Source organism: Prinia subflava, chromosome Z, assembly GCF_021018805.1.
Source record: "Prinia subflava isolate CZ2003 ecotype Zambia chromosome Z, Cam_Psub_1.2, whole genome shotgun sequence".
In the NCBI taxonomy this organism is placed as follows: domain Eukaryota; kingdom Metazoa; phylum Chordata; class Aves; order Passeriformes; family Cisticolidae; genus Prinia; species Prinia subflava.
Genome location: NC_086283.1, coordinates 59,017,624 through 59,034,420, shown reverse-complemented (window position 1 = coordinate 59,034,420; position 16,797 = coordinate 59,017,624). Strand labels below are relative to the sequence as shown.

Here is a 16,797-nt window from a genome sequence, read left to right as displayed (position 1 = left end):
AATCTGGTAGAGTGGAAGGTGTCCCTGCCACCAGCTGGATGGTTGAAACTAGACGATTTTTAAGGTCCTCTCCAACCCAAACCATTCTATGATTCTATGATGAACATACAATAAATTTTTTATTTGCCTTTTTGTTGTTGTTATTGTTATTGTTGTTGTTGTTCCCTTCCTGCTGCAGTTTTGAACCTGATTAAAATGCTTCTGTCAAAAATGAAGTAGACCTGGATGCGGGAGGCAGGAAGTTTCCTGAGAACTACTACAACAGGTAATGTATTTCCATTTTGGTGATAGCAAAAACTCAGCAATTCTTTTCCTACTTCTCCTGCTGTTACTTCCTTCCCCAGTGAGGGTCAGGATCTGATCCCAAGACTGGATTTAACCTTGGATGTGACAAGACAGAAGCCATAGCCCAAGAGTGTTACATCACATATGGCCTTAATTGTAACTTAATCTTCAGTATTCTTGGGACAAATTCTTTCCAGACTATGCTCCAGTCCCCTTTAAAGCCCCTAAAAGGGGACAAGAGAACTCCCTGCTTAAAAATTTTACGGTAATTTCTCTTTTATACATTATTTCTTCTTATCTTCTTCTATGGTTACAGGATTGTACAGGTTATAATATCACTGTAAATTCCTTTGAGGAGGGCTGGTAACGTGACAATCTGGGCGTGCTGCCATCCTCCACCCATTCCTGACAGACTGACAGCAGTGTCAGGCCTGTTTGATTTCAGCTGACAGCTGAGGAATGTTATTCACCTATGTTTCTTTATGCACCATAAAAAATGAGCTCATACAATCCATCCAGAGCAAATAATCAATGTTCTATTTTATACTTAGGAAGAAGCACAAGGCTTAAAAATGGAAAGGGTAAAGTAAAAAAATCCACAATCATGAAAACCCACAAGAGAAAACAGAGTCTGCTCACTGCAGGAGTTTGATTCTCCAAGCTTCTGGTAGTGATTTTGTTTGAGCGTAATTGCTTTTGTGAATCAGGCAATCATATGATGCAATAAGCAAAACAGTAAATCAGTTCAAGCAGTGATGTACCTTATAATTAAGCAATGCAAGTAATCAACCTAAAATGGGACCCACATGAAATTGTAGTGTCATCAAGCAATAACTCAATCACAGCTCTGTATCCAATGTGGTAATCATGTGGAAAAGCTTGTTTAATTATTAAGCCCCTCAATTTTTAAATTCCTGGTAAGACCCAGGCAATGTTTAAATGCCCTGTCAGAAAACAGAGCTACTTTCCAGTTAGTAGTTTCCCTTACTATTGAACCTGTAGAAGACACTTTTATCTTTCCTGAAGCCCCAGGAGAATTAGCTTTCTAAGAGTGTCTATGTCTTTGCTCTGAAAGCCTTTATTTTAAAAGGAGGAACACTGTGTTCCTATCCTTTTTATTCCTCTCCAAAAGCTCATCTAGTCTCAGAAGCTGACAAAGGGATCCTACCATGGTATTTTGCAATCTTTCCTAGGGAAAAAAAAATCAAACTCTTATCTTTTGCTCTGTGGAATCCCTTTCCACAAACAGAGCCATTTTAGACTTCTTTGTGATCAAAGTAACTCCTTGTAAAATTAAAATAAAAGCCTTTGTGAAGCAAAATTTCTTTTCTGATTGAAAACATTTCCAAAAACTGGAAGCAGAAATGAACAGTAGTTTTTTAAGTCATGAGGTTTCTGTAGCATTTTCTGCTGAAGATTTTGATTTTCAGGTAGTTTAGACAGAAATATGTGAGGTTTAATTTTTTTAGTTTAGCATTTCTTGAACTCTGTGAAAACGGAATCAAAAATAATTTGAGAAAAAAAAGCACAACTAAACTAAAGCAAGGAAGTCTTTTTATAGAAACTGTCATGAAAGATATTATCATCATATGGATTTTATTTCAATTATCTTTTCTAGGGCTGAAGTTTAACACCATTCTCACAAGCTGCATTTATTTCCTTGGGAGTTAAGTTCTCATTAGAGTTTCCCTGGTAGATCCTGCTTCATTTATTTCAGTTTCTGCCTTCTGTGATATTTTGAGCTTCAACCTCCATGAAGTCAGAAGAATTCTCATCTCAGCTGCATCACAGGGAGTGTCCTTTTTAGACAGCTAAATATATCACCAAGACTTGAATTTTCTTCTGAGATTTGTGATTGAATAGCTGGGGTTCTCCATTCCCTCTACACTGACATACAACTGAGAAAGCTTGACCTTTACCTGCTGAATGCCCATTTCATTCTAACCTGACAGTAATTCAGCCCCAGAACTGTAATGAGATTTCCCTAACTTGTTTGTCTGCTAATTGCATAGTTTTATCCTATGCTGGGAGTCAAAGAGGGAACTGGTCACCAATTAAATATGACATTTCTGCTGTTTTTCTGTCCCAAAGTGACCTGACATGTCCCACTAATCTTCTCCCTGGGTCTTTAGGAAACCTAAACCATACTATTCTGTACTTTTCCACTAATATATGCGGCAGGAGAAAAATGTAATGAAACTCAGTGCAAGACCTTATGGGAGGGTGAGGTACTATTTTTATATTGTCTCTAAGTAGGTTAAAGCTTGGAACTTACACTTTCACATCCAGTCACCAGCACCAAGATGAGTGTGCCCAGCTGCTCCAACTAAGATCAGTGATGTACAGCACAGAGGATGACAGATGCTTACTCTGGAGTCTCCACTGCGTCTCTTGGGTTTCTCGTGGTAGGTTCTTGGATTACTGGTTTTCATACACTTCAGGAATCCTCAGCTGGCACTTACTCAAACCTTCATGAAAAAGCCTATTGTCCTCATTTCCTGATTTTTGGACAATTTTAAGAGTACCGTGTGTTTTCTTGTGGAGATAGGAGGAAAATAATCAGCATAGGATATCCTATAACTGTGTTGCAATATTTCCTTGAGAAAGATGGCAGTGAGAGGTCATGCATGTGCTGTGACCTTACAAGAGCAGTCATTTTCTGGAGTCGATTCAGAAAACCACCAGTTTGCCAGTGTTTAGCAGTTTGATGGTTGTTTCCTATGTCCCTGATTACCAACACAGTCTGTTCACCTAAAACCTTTTCTGCTGTTTCTTGGGCACCTGCACACGTACACAAGTGTAAACTTTTTAAATAGTTCATCTTTCAAAACAATTGTTCTCCCTCTTTTCTAAAAATCTTTTTAGAACTACTTCAAAATCAGTACTTCACCATTGAAGCCAGGAGTTTATTCAGATCTTCAACCTTACTCACCCCCCAAAATACAGGATACTGCCAGGATCTTAGAGTCGGAGGACTCCCTTTATAAGACACTGGTAGCACAGAAAATAATTACTTTTATTCTTTGACTGGGAAAATCTAAGCTTTTGTAAGGATGAAGCTATCTGACAAGCAACTAGTTCTGATCTGTAAATCATTTCCCCTACCATGTCACCACTGTTCACCCAAACAAATATTGACTCTATCTTCCCAGTCCCTGGGAAGTGAGATAAGCTCTTTAGGGATAAGTGCTCTTCCCTGGGTATCCGCATCTTTCTGATTGACAGGAGAGATATCTAGCCATATCTGTTGTACTAGCCTATGGTTCAGTCCCGGCAAGGTTTCCCTTGGGGTGCAAGCCAAAATTCAATGTCTGGTCTAGCTCTAGCCAGGTCTTACATAGACAGTGGACTTGTTCCTTGAAGACTCTGTTCAGGAAAATATTCCATCCATGCATGATCAGTATTTTGGTGTCACCTCCGCACAAACAAACTCCTAAGAGGATCATATGGGACTGACACTTTGTGTAGTGCTAGGACATTAAAAATCACACTTCTCATTTGAAAGTGAAAGGGCACTTCAGAGAAGCCTGGTCATGTGCTTGGAAACATGGTTTTGATTATTCCTGCCTCCATCACTTAGTGACTTGGCATAGATCTCTTCCTCTGGATACAGTCCTGTTCTTCTCATGGGTCAAACTTCTTTCATGGCCTCCTGTAGTAATGATCTCAACATTCTACTTGACCTTGATGATGAACTTCAGGTATCTGTATTTGTGGTATGATGCTGCATTGCTAATATTGAACCTGCTGGTTTGTATTAAGAGCAAGAGTTCACTCTACACTCATTTCCAGATACTTGTATTCAAATTATGTTCCTGCAGAAAGGCAAAGACTTTCTTGTTTTGCTTACCTTTTCTCTTCACGGTGTAGGACTGTCTTATATCTTTACAAGGAGTTGTCTTGAGTTGAAAAATGTAACCAAAAATGTGTATTCTATTTTCATCTGTTGAAACCGGTTGGGAGATATTGTTCTTTATCTCTTGTAACTCTAGGGGTGGAAAGAGGGCGGATGCCTTCTGTTAATGGGACACCTGATAACACCAGATAAGGCAGTGCCTCCTTATCTCTTCTTCCACCCATCCTCCTCCAAGGGACACCACCTGTGAATGGGCCATTTAAGGCCTCTCACATGACTGATAACATCACCTCATCCCATTGTGGGATGCTCCACACAGTGGGAGGAGCCAAAGCCTTTCCACAGGATAAAACCAGCCATCCGAAACACTAAGGGATCCTGTTTCCACTGGATTCCCAGAGGAAGGCTGTACCCATCTTGCCAGCACCGGACCCCTTTTTTTCTGCAGGATCATCTCTACTTCACAGAACCATATCTTTTACTCCAGGAGAACTTATTTGGACTGCTTCCAACACCCTGACAACAGGGTGTCAGGTCGTATCTCTGACTCTGTCAGGGTTTTCTAGGACTTTTGTTTGTTTGCTTGTGGTTTTTTTTTTTTTTTTTTCCTACTGCATTTGGTTTTTTTAATATTCTTAGTCAACAGCTGTTATTCCTATTCCCATATTTTTGCCTGAAAGTTCCTAATTGCAAAATTGTAATAATTTGGAGGGAGGGGTTTTTACATTCTCCATTCCAAGGGAAATTCCAGTTTTCCCTGACAGATACCTGTCTTTCCAAAGCAAGTCAGGAGTGAAAAAAATACATGTCCAATAAATTTTCAATAAATGAATAGGGCACGTTGAAATCCATGCACATAACAGGCAGCAGACTTTTAGTGCCTCCCAGAGTTCAATTTCTAGTTTTTTTTTAATTTTCTAGCAATAGTGCAGTCTCATATGGCATAAAGCAATGGGCAAATCTCATATCCACAAGTGTATTTTCATTAAAAGTTAGCTTATAAAGTAATTTTGTGGCAGAAGTAGCTCCAAGTGGAAAAAAAAACGTGTGGGTAAGATTAGTGCAGTTTTGTCTCTCACCATTTCAAATTGGAGGGGAAAGAAACCCAAACATGCACCAATTTAATATAATGTCAATTCCTTGAAAACTCTCCTGAGTAGATTCTTTATTTCCTAGTGGAGATTCTTACTACAATTAATCTCTCATGAAGACTTAATAAAATTTAATTCTCCTGTAATAAGCCAACAATTTCTATGAAATTAATCAAAACTAACAACATGAGACTTCAGCTCCTGTATTACTTGAGGCTGAAACTTGCTGTTGGATTAGAAAGTCATGGAATGGATAGACAATAGCAAATGAATGTGCAGGTGGGTTATATATGCCTTACTTCCACATTAAATAACAGATTCTCTGATATTCCTTTGGGGTCTAAATCTGATTTCGGGCAGGTTGCTTAAATATGTACTTAACCACAGAGCCCTAACCCATTATTTGTGTGTTTTTCACTATCCTGCTGTGATACCTGAACAGGGAACTCTCTGAAGTGAGGGGTTTAGTCCAAATTGTAATTGTGGTAGAGACTGAGTGGGAGCAAAAGAAATGATGATTCGTAGAGGAAAGCCCAGCAGAGAATTTGCCACTATTCCAAGGCAGCTTGAGAAATAACACATAAAGAACAGAAGAACAAAGTTTTCTGTGTGATTGCTTAAGCTGAATTTGAACACATAAATGGGCCAAGCCTGAAACAACATCAACCAGGCATGGCCAACTCAGCTCCCCCAACCCTGGCACCCTGTGCCCGAGAATCTCAGAAATGCAAATGACCTCACTCTTACTCATTGTTACTGGCACATCAAGAGGGCGTTTGGACAGAGGCATTCATGTTTATGTGCAAGAACAGCGACCTGCTTTGTTTGTGTGCACCATCTGGCTGATAAATGCTGTCTTAAAGACCAAATATTACAAAAGAAGATTAGGTGAGAAATTGCATAAAGCTAATTAGTGAAAAGCAATTTGAAATTAAGAGGCAGGTAAGCATGTATGGAACAATGTATTTCACAGAGATTCACATATGTTAGTGAATAAGCATTCAAGTTATTGAATTCTGAAATACTTCGACTGTCAACACAGGACATGTTCCTCTTTAGATTTGCATTTCCCAAAGATTCTCTAAACACAGTGAATTTTCTCATTTACTTTGTTACTAATTTTTAGCAAAGACTGATTATACAGGAAGGCCCTGTGTGAGAGCTAAATTGACAGATCATATTTACAATCACATAATTTCTATTCAGGGAAACTCGTCATACGAGATGTTCAGGCTTAGAAGTACTAATTTGGATTCAGCACACAGGCACTGATGGAAGTGTCGAGGTCCAGTTATTTCACTCTATTAAGCTTAATTCTCTAATGCTTTAGCTTAAATCCAGATCTGTGTTTTGGCCACACTTGCCTAAGATTCATCATATTTGGTTGCAAGAACTTTATTAGGGCTACTATTAAGGCTACTCATTTTTACTGGCCTGTAGCCAGTCACCCATTTTGTGACAGTTTATTATGGTCACAGCTGATGTATTCCACTAACATTTTACAGCACAGTTAACTCTTCTCCTTTTTGTTAAGGGTTTCACTTGCATGAACTGGACACGGGAAGGATACGGAAATTAAAAGAAGAAAATAATAAACTATTTTTTATGAGCTCTAGCTGTAAGAATTATTACAGGGTTAGACTAAGTGCTTGGGGTTGGACTAGTTGTCATAGTCCCTGAAGACAGTGGGATAATAATGAAGGTCTAATAGATGTGGTGTAAAAAATATGCCAGTGGGAAAAGAATCAATAAGAGATGCGACATATTTTCTCCATTGCATTGATTTGCACACAAAAAGAGAGTAGTTGCAGCCACAGAGATGAAATGCAAAGCTACAGTGTTGTCAAAAAGCTGTGCTAGTTGCTGAAGAGAGGAAGTCTTAAAAAAAACACCAGAAGAAAAGAAAAAAGATTATGGGGACTGTGACATATATGATCATCTAGCAATACAAGGATGAAGTAGAAAAAGGGATGGTAGTGTGTGTCTGAGGAGCCTCACAGAGAGATGCTGATGAAAGAACACTGTGATGTATTAGGCTAGAGGTGCCCTGTTAGATGGTTTTCCTCACTGCATTGTTTTCCTTGTGTTTGGTTGTGCACAGCAAGGGGATAGAATCTCCAACATTGCTACCTGCATGCAACCTTGTTCCCGCAACACTGTGGCGCTGTTGATTCACTGACACTGAGTGGATCAATAGAAGAAATGTCATGCCAATAAAGGCAGAGAACAAGCTGGCTGGATACTTTTATTTGTGTGACATTACAAGTTACTTTTTTCAGTTCTGCTGAGATAAAAAAACAAACAACAAACACATTCTAAGACATATATGTCTGTTTCTTGTGGATTACATAGATTTATTTTCAGATACTGCTATTCCCCGCATCTCATTCAGCAAATACACTCTATCTAGAAAATTACTTCATTACACATTTACATTTCTTATCAAAGTGAGGCAGTGGAGATCAACTTCAAAACTGAAATAGGAAAGTATGCGGATTCCTGAGCTTTCAGATTGCATCTAACTACCATGGTCTCTTCAGAAACATCTGAATGTAAAGTGTTTAATACTGTAACAGCTTATTTTGACAGCATCTGCATCACACCTAAAAGTAATTGCTCTACAAGTATCTGAAGTATCTAAAGATAAGCGCTGTGATGCTTTAAGTGATCAACTACAGCAGAGGAGAATGAGTAAATAGGGGTTTTTTTGAATGCCGGGCTTTGGCCAATGTCAAACCATGACAATTTTGGTAGAGAATGCAGGCAGTCAGTTCCATGTGTACTGCACCCCCCTCCAGGTGAAAGCAAACTGAGGCCTGCATTCTGCAGCCAGAGGAATGGAGAAAAACGCATTAGTGATGTAGATTGTGGCGTACCATTTTGCTGCCTTGGACTCCAGCTCGTACTGGAGTTCCAGCATGTCTGGCACAGCGGCGCTCAGCAGTGGAGTCACTTCATTCAAGCCACGATAGTCCACAGTCAGTCTCCATTCTCCATCAGACCTGCGCACAGGCCAAATGGGGCTGTTGAAGGGTGAGTGGGTTTTGCCGACCACCCCTTGGCTCTCCAGCTCTCGGATCATCTTGTGAATGGGGATCACAGCATCTCGATTCGTCCGATACTGCTGGCGATGCACTGTCGAGGTGGCAACAGGTACTCGTTGCTCTTCTACCTTCAGGAGTACTGCTGCAGATGTGTTCTCTGACAGTCCAGGCAGGGTGTTCAATTTCTTAATGCCCTCTGCCTCCACAGCAGCTACTCCAAAACCCACCTAAATCCCTTTGGGTTCTAGCCATTCCTGAGATAGTCTATGCCCAGAATACTCGGAGCCTTTGGGCCAGTCACAGTCGGATGTTTCTGCCATTCCTTCCCAGTCAGGGTCACCTTGGCTTTCTACAAGGTCAATTGCTGCAATCCCCCTGTCCAGAAATAGAAACGTGTTTTGCCCCCACAGGTCCTGAAGGGATCAAGATACTGCGTACTAGTGTCAATCAAGGCTTTGTGGTTTTGTAGTTCTGATGTGCCAGGCCATCAGATCCACACCATCCAAAAGACCTGATTCTCCCATGCCTCTTCCTGGCTAGAGGCAGGGCCCCTCTAGTCTTGGATACTATTCAAAACTGGAGCTACATCCCTTCTGGTTGAACTTCCTCTCTCTGTTTGAGTCTCCCATGAGATTACAGCTTTTCAGCATCCACCTCCTTCTGTGTGAGCATCTTTTCTCCTGGGTTGCGATTGGATCTCTGTATCCCTCCATGCACATCATGAATTGCAGGGAAACAGTTATATTACAGTCCTCACCACAGCTTGCAGAAGAATCTCAGCTCCAACACCTGGAGCACCTCCTCCTCCCCTTCCCTCCTTCCACCGACCTTAGTGTCGCCATGTTGTTCTCCTCACGTGTCTGCATCTTTTCCCTTTTCTCTGTTCCGGGAGAGAATTGGTGTCTGTAGGATTGTTTCTTTTCAAGTTCTATCAGCTGAAAAGTTCTTACAGAGTTTTGCTGCTCTGAAAGGTTGATCCCATCCAGCTCCACACTGGGGAACTGCTCATCATGCCCCTCAGTGTCGGCCTCATGGTCCCCCCAAAGCTGAGCGGGCAGTGCCAGCCACCGCGACATCGGCGTCATTCAGCGCCTCTCCTTGTGCAGGGTGCCGAAAAGGAGAAGCTGCTGCTGCTGCTTCTGCCCTTCTGTTTGCAGCACGCCTGGCTAAAAGCGGCCAGGCAGGCACAGCTCACTGCGGACTGTGCCGAGATGGCCCCTGCCGTGTGGGTGCTCCCAGTGCCAGCCCCGGCTGCGTGGTCCCAGCTGCATGGCCGCTCGTGGTGCCAGGGTGGCCCCAGTGGCACGGTCCTGGCCACGCCGCGATGGCGCCCTGTGGCCTGCTCCCCACCACTCGGAAGAGGAAGAACAAGAGTGTCTGCACAGTGTTTTTCTTTCCTTCTTAAATGTGTCATCACAGAGGCATTACCGATTTTTCTATTTGGGCTAGTAACATGTTCATTTTCAGAGCCTTCAGGGATTGGCTGTGCTAGACATAGTAGACACTTTGAGCAGTTGCTTGGTTGTTTTTTTTTTTTCCAGAAGCTGCCTCTGTGGCTTCTCCTACCGTCCACTAAATATCAGGCTGTGTTAAACTAACACAAGCACACATTCCCTTCATGCTTAATTGAAAGTTTAAAATGTAAAACAATTAAATTTGTTGTTTCGGTTCAGAGATTGAGGTGAGGACCTTCCTTCCAAGTTGAGGTCAGAATTGAGACTACTCTTAACACAGGAAAAGAGATACAGGCCATAGCATGTGATACTATCATCTCAGCCAAGTATGCTGTTTCCCTCTGATCATTTTCTTTTCCAAGACATAGAGTAATAAAAGAAGGCAAGGCACAGAATTACTTGGGAAAATAGAAATTCTGTTTTAAAGCATGTTTGACATTTTGAATCTTGCTTGCAGTTTAAATTGCAACAAAGAGGAAAACTGTGACCTCTTTTTCCCTCTCTATGACACAAGAATTCTGAAAAACCCCTAATTTACTGTGCTATGATTTTGTTTATTTTTCATACAGACATGTATTGCTTGAAGCAAAGAGTCCAGGCAAAGTGATGTGGTCATGGAAAAGGTGCAGCACTTTTGATACATCAAAGTAGAATGGTTCAACAGCATCAAATATAGAACACTAAAAATATTTTTTACCTTCTTTGTTTCTAAAGTCCTGTATAAGCTGACACATCACAGAATGCTCTGGTTTGGATGACTTATTCACTGGTGGAAAAATTCTTGCCAAAGGTACTTGAAATAATAATCTCAGGACAAAAACTTGATATGATTTGGATAGAGGCATCTTTACTTAATTACTGTAGTGATAAAGATGGATTCTTGGCTTTATGGACAACTTCTGTCTGCCAAAGAAGCCTTGTAATGTAGAGCTGTAAATCCTGGAGATTAGAGCTATGGGATATTTACCTGATCATGCCTATCCACAGGAATCAGAGTCCTGGTGAGAAGGGACTCTCAATCAGTCTGGTAAGGCAAGAGCTTGTCCAGAGAACAGGAAACAAAGAAGGAATGGAGATTCAGGAACTAGGGGAGTAGGAAATGTAGAATAGAAACAAGAAGAAATGGCAGCCTACCAATGGGCTTATTCATAAAATAGGCTGGGGCCTCTGTGTTCATTAAATATATATATATATATACACACACATACATGTAATTTGCATTTTTGTGTTCACATGTCATTGAGACAGAACAATCAATAAATGTTTGTTTCAGTTTTTCTGAGGGTGGGCAGCTAAAATTTGATCTTGTGATAGCTGAAGCAAATGCTTAACTAGAAAGTTCATCTTCAAGAAATCTCAAGGGTCCAGAGCTTTAGAGCTATCATAAATGGCTGAAAAATCCTTTTATAATTTTGGCTTAAGGGAAACACACTTCTTAAAAAGAATATTATGTTGGTTTTTCTTTTCTTTTTTTTCTATTTGTTCGGAAAATAAAGGCCTTACTTAAAGCCAGTTGTAAGTTGAACGGAATAACAAGAAACATAGCAATACTTTTGAAGAGGCAAAAATGCTTGAATTCTGAAATGTTTTGACAGTCAGAATTGACAGCTGAGGAGAAAATGAAACATACAGTAGATTTGTGTTCAGTGAACTAAACCACTGAAGGGATTGCAACTGATCTACACAAACTACCCTTAGCAACTACCTGACTCCTCAGTAGCTGTGCTGATAAAACGCGAATCATCTTGCTCCTGTGTAGGTCCTGCCTTGAGTCCACTGAACAGTGCAGCAGTTACAATAGTGAGAGCTCATAATAAGATAGGGAGGGGAAAAGAAAGGGAAAAAGAAACAAAGCATGTTCCTTTTGGGCAGCTGCTCAAGTATTTTCTATAACCTTTACACTTTGTTTGTGAGCCTTCTTATTAGCATCATTTTCACATGGCATTGGTTTCAGTTTAGTAGTGAAACACCATATGGAATTGAGTAATCAAACATTGTGCTTTAAGATGTTGAAATGAAACATCCTGACTAATTTATTTCTTTTTCCTTCTGAAAACAGAGCTTTCCTTCTTTTTGGAGATCCAAATATCTATTTTTCTACAGAAAATGTCACCAAACCCAATTATTGGCTTATTCCACTTCTTACATGGATATCAATAAACACAGATTCCCAGCTGGTGGCCAAGGAAGAATCTGAGTTCTGTGCACAAAACTCCATGGACGAGATCTTTGCTCAGTTTTCCGTGCTCCTCATATGCACCAAACAAGGTCACAAAGTGTATTCCTATTGTTCTGGTTCTGCAAGGAAGAACAAGCCTATTCTCATAATCAGGAGCAGGCATATGTCAGCTACACAGTGCAAACCAGACTAAAAACTGGCTTTGGTATTTGGGGAAGTTTTGGAGGTGTCAGGGCATGTGCGGCTGTTCTCTGTCCATGGTGCTGGGATATATCCCATTCACAGATACAGCCTCTATCCCTCACTCTGGTGAGAAAACACTGCTATTTCTGAGATTTGTTACTGTCCAGTAATTGTTATAAAATTGCATTACTTCCAGATTCATACTCATAAATTATTATGAACCTAGGATATTGTTAGGATATGCCATCAGAAAGAAGATGCATGTGGCATCACTCATATCAGTACCGTGGCTGCAGGAGCTGTCATTTCTCTTGTAGCAGACATCATGTATAGCAGGTAAATCACCTAACAGATCCCCATGAACCCATCTTTCCAGCTGGGTTTCTGGGCAAATTGAGTAAAGGCTCTGCCTCCAATATAAAAGCCTTATCCAGAAGCCTTTCTCAGACTATGAATAGACACAGATATATAGAATACATCATCTCTTTTAACTGTGTCCTTTCTTGCCTCTGCGCCTGATCCTCATGTGGTGAGGAGTGTACTGGTGGGAACTTTCCTGACTGAAGAGTCAGGGTATCACCTGGACAGGAAGAACCCAAATCAGGCTCACAAGCAATTTGTTTTTCATCTGGAAGGTACATCCTGTGGGAGTTATTTGTAAGATGGTGCTTGAGGCAGTGTAGAGATGCTGCAGCTAGGATAGGAGTATCTCAGTGGAGTTTGTGATTCGATTATGTGCCTTGTTCTCCTGAAGAGGAGGGAACGGTGAGGTAGTTGGTGCTAAGAGTTATGTTTCACTGTCTCATGTGTCAGGTGTGTAATCTGGAAAAAGTGGGTGCAGTTTGGAAACAGAACCACGGATACATGACCCTTGGAGAGTCAGCTGGCTCTGGAAACAGACCAGCAGTTCTAAACAGGTCAACAAGGAACTCAAGGATCTCTCAGGAACTTCTGAATGTGCCTATTGTTTTGTCTAGCTTCTGATGGGTGATATCATTCCTCTCTGCACCGAAGGGAGAACATTCACTATTGCAAAGCTTGTAAGGAGTCCATGAACAGGAACAATGAATTTCTCAGCAACCCCACTTGGTTATGCTGACCCTTGGCTGCTACAGGAGTTCCTTGATGTAGCGTGGTCCAGGATTCCCGAAATAGGAAGAAGAAAGCTAATGTTAGGCAGTTGGGTGTTCTAACTATTAGCTCACACTTTTCTGATCCTTCTGTCTGAGGGTATTTGAATTGTTCCTTCCCAGACGCCAGGATATAAGAGCAAGGCGTGCATATGGAGGTTTAGTAGTGTGGGGTGGGGCACTGTCCTTCTCTCTGAGAGCAATCATATGGTGAAAAAGGAATGTGAGCTGTGATATGACAGACCCAAACTTAAACCCTTGCTCAAAGTCATATAGGCACTTGGGGAGGCAACACAGATCTGGAAATACTGTGTTAATACCACAGAAACCAGGCACACAGCACCAGCAGTCTCCTAGGTTCATTTCTTGAGCACGGTATGTTGGCACATTCCTATGTTATATATGAAAAAGCATAAAAAATACTGCATCATGTCTTTTGAAGTGTAATTTATCAGGGTGAGTTAAGGTTTAAAACAAGAGGGTTTTCCACTCCATATTCGTATTATTTTTTCCTTTTCTGAAAGTTGATAGTAAAAGTGCAGCACATGCTTACCCAGGTGAGTTTCTAGGACTAACACTTGTGTCAGCTGCAAAAGTGGTTTTCTGGGAGTCTATAGAATAGAACTGAACAGTTCAGGAGAAAGGACATAAAAAGACAATCTAGTCCAATTGTCTGATCACTTCAGGATGATAGAAAGTGAAAACATGTTATAAAGGGCATTATCCAAATGCCTTTGAAACACTGACAGGCACGGGACAGCGAGGCAGACCCAGGTGGTAGACACTTCCCTGAGAGGAGAAACCTGCACTCCCGTATCTGCAGCTGGCATCTGAAAGCTTTGCGGACTGCGGAGCCCCGATGGCCGGCATCGCTGCTCCGGGAGGGATTGACTTGCCTGTCATGCCTGCTGGATCTGCATTTCTTTGCGCTCCGTGCCAGGTGCGGCTCCGGCGTCCTTCCTGACCTTCAGGCGGCGTCGCCCACGGGCCGTGCCAGCGTCTCCCCGGGAGGCGCCGCTGCTCCCCATCCCCGGGCTCCCACTACTGCCGGCAGCATTGCACCCCAGCCCCCTCTTTCCTTTTAGACCCATATAGGTTACTTTGGGGGTTGCTGTCCCACCTCTCCCGCTGGCGACAAAAGGGCGGATCAGCAGCAGAACTCGTCTCCTCCCCACCCAGCTTCAAGCCGGCTGTCCGCATCCCTAAAGGTGGGCGCCGGTGCTCTAGAGTGGATACTGCTCTGCCTTGCCACGTTAGCGCTCGCACCGCGCACGGCTCCTTCCTTCTCACCTTCAGATGCTGTCCCGAATCCGGGCTGGACAACGGATCGCTGCACTCGCGTCCTTCCGCGGCAATCGCAGGGAGACGACTTTCCTTCCTCTTTTCCCCTTTCCCGCTCCTCCCCGCCCTCGCCCCCCCCCCACCTGGATAGCGAGTGCACAGAGACGAGCAGCCGGCAATTCTTCTCCGGCCACAGTAAATCCGAGGCGAAGCAAGAGGGAGAAGAGTTTGCTCCCTCCCTATCTTCTTCTTTGCCTCTCCAACTCGTGCCAGGACATAGGGTATGAAAGGGGATCTCCGGAAAGGACTCAGAACAGAGGATGCAGAACGCTCTCCCACACCCTCCCCCTTTTGCAGGAAGCCGTGCTTGCAGAGATTTCCCCTGGCACACACACTGGCTCCCGAGGAGAGGCAAGGAAGCGATTGCAAAACGCAGCAGCGGGCTGACAGCCACCCCTCCTTCCCCCCACGGCAAAGCACAAGGACACCTGGTTGCTTGAGACAGCCGGGACTGGGGTGGGGGACACGCATGCAGATACACGCACCCCTCCGCGGGGCTCGGGGAGCGCTGGAGCCCTGCTCGGCGGCGAGCACCGAGACCGAGGGGCGAGGGCGGCGCAGGGAAGGGGCGGGGGAGCCGGAGGCAGGGGGAGGGAGAAAGTCCAGCTCCCGCAACGAGGGGAGGAGGAAGGAGGGACCGTGTCGGTGGGATGGTCCGGAAATGCTGTGATAAAAAGAGGGGCGCGGGGGAAAAGTAGGGAGAAGCTCTGGACTCATTCCTTCTCCCCCACTCCGCACCGCAACTTCCGCGGCAACCCTCGGGCACACGGGCGCCGGCCGGAGCCCGTGGGAGAGGAGAGGAGCCGCAGCAGCCGGCACCTGCCGCAGCCACCTGCCCCGGCCCGGCCCGCCTCAGCACAGCGCCCTTCGCCGAGCGAGGTACCGGGCCGGGAAGGGCACAGAGGAGAGGCGGGGTGCGGGTACACAGAGACGGGGACAGCGCTCGTCCCCCCAGGTGCTGGCACGGCTGTGACCCGGTGCCGAAGCCGGCGGGGGGTGGGATGCAGCAGCCGAGGCTGCTGTGCTGGACTTGGGGCCGGCCGGTCTCAACCTTGAGCCGTCCCGGTTCACGCTGAGGAGGTGCAGCCCTGGCTGGCATTGCGCTGCGGGCTTTCCGAGGGGTTCTGGTGGAGGACTTTCCATCCCGCCACCCGGACTGCATCCACATCCTGATCGTCCAGCATCCCCCGCTTGTTCTCCTTGGCACTTGCAGGGCGCGTCACCTTCAAATGCCCCCTCGGCGGTCCCGGGCGGAGCTGCTACCTCGGAGCAAACCCTCTGAAAACAGAGAGGGCGAGAAGCAGGCGGGGAAACGGGAAAGTTCAAAGGTTTAACCCCCTCCTGCCCGTCTGCAGGAGACAAGCCACGAAGGGGCACCGCATTGCTCCTCCGCACCTGCTCCCGGGCATTGCCCAGTCTGGGGGAGCCACCGTGTACCCCCGACTCCTCCCACCCGCTGACCGCTGGCCATCATGCAGCTCTGCTCCTCGGGTGCTTTGTGCAGAGCAGGGTCTGGAGGGATGGAGGGCTGGAAACTTGTCTGCAGTCAGACAAAGGGAGGAAGGCTGTGGGGAGAGAGCTGAGGAAGACCAAAAGGCATTAGCCTGTTCTTCTCCTAGAGACACTGTTCCTCTTTTGATTGTGCCTCTTTGCAGGCTGCCTTCCAAGGATTCCCGGTCTCTGTGTATGTGAGGTGTGAAGGTGGGCAGGACCCCAAACAACAAATCATGGATTTTGTTATGAAACAAGCTCTAGGAGGTAAGTGTGATTGGCACACAGGGGGCCTTGAATCCCTCCTACCCCTACCCTTTGCCCCCAGAAAGAGAGGGGATGGTTTACTATGGTAGGGTCTGCACCTGAAATAGCTTATTGAGGACTTGGAGGAGCATGCCTGTCACTGATTCATGATCCCAGAGTGGAGTGTTTGGAGAGTCTGAGCAGGAGAGGGCAGCAACAAGCAGACACCAAAGCCCCATGTCAGAGAAGAGACCTCCAACACAAGGTGTGCTGGCCCTGGGTCCTGCCTAATTGGCATCCAACCAACTGGATGCATATCCTGCTGTGCAGTGTGCAGGTCTTGATTTGCTTCATGCCATGCCACTGAGGCAGGTATTATAAAGGATGAAGACTGGTTTAGGCAGTGTAAGCCTTTTGTCTGTGTGTGTAATCCTTCTTTCATCTTTGCCCCAAAGACTGGCCAAATCCTGAACAAAAAATGGCCCGTGCGGAAATTT

At 44.4% G+C, this 16,797-nt stretch overlaps 1 protein-coding gene across 1 annotated transcript in view; it reads left to right on the top strand.

The window, feature by feature from the left end:
* Positions 1-15,178: 15,178 nt before the first annotated feature.
* The window catches only part of CPLX1 (complexin 1), a 104,140-nt gene continuing 102,521 nt past the window's right edge, over positions 15,179-16,797 (top strand). The window contains exons 1-2 of the mRNA XM_063422967.1: positions 15,179-15,442; positions 16,219-16,321. Coding sequence (XP_063279037.1) covers positions 16,291-16,321 — 31 coding nt within the window. The 5' untranslated portion in view covers positions 15,179-15,442; positions 16,219-16,290. The remainder of the gene's footprint in view (positions 15,443-16,218; positions 16,322-16,797) is intronic.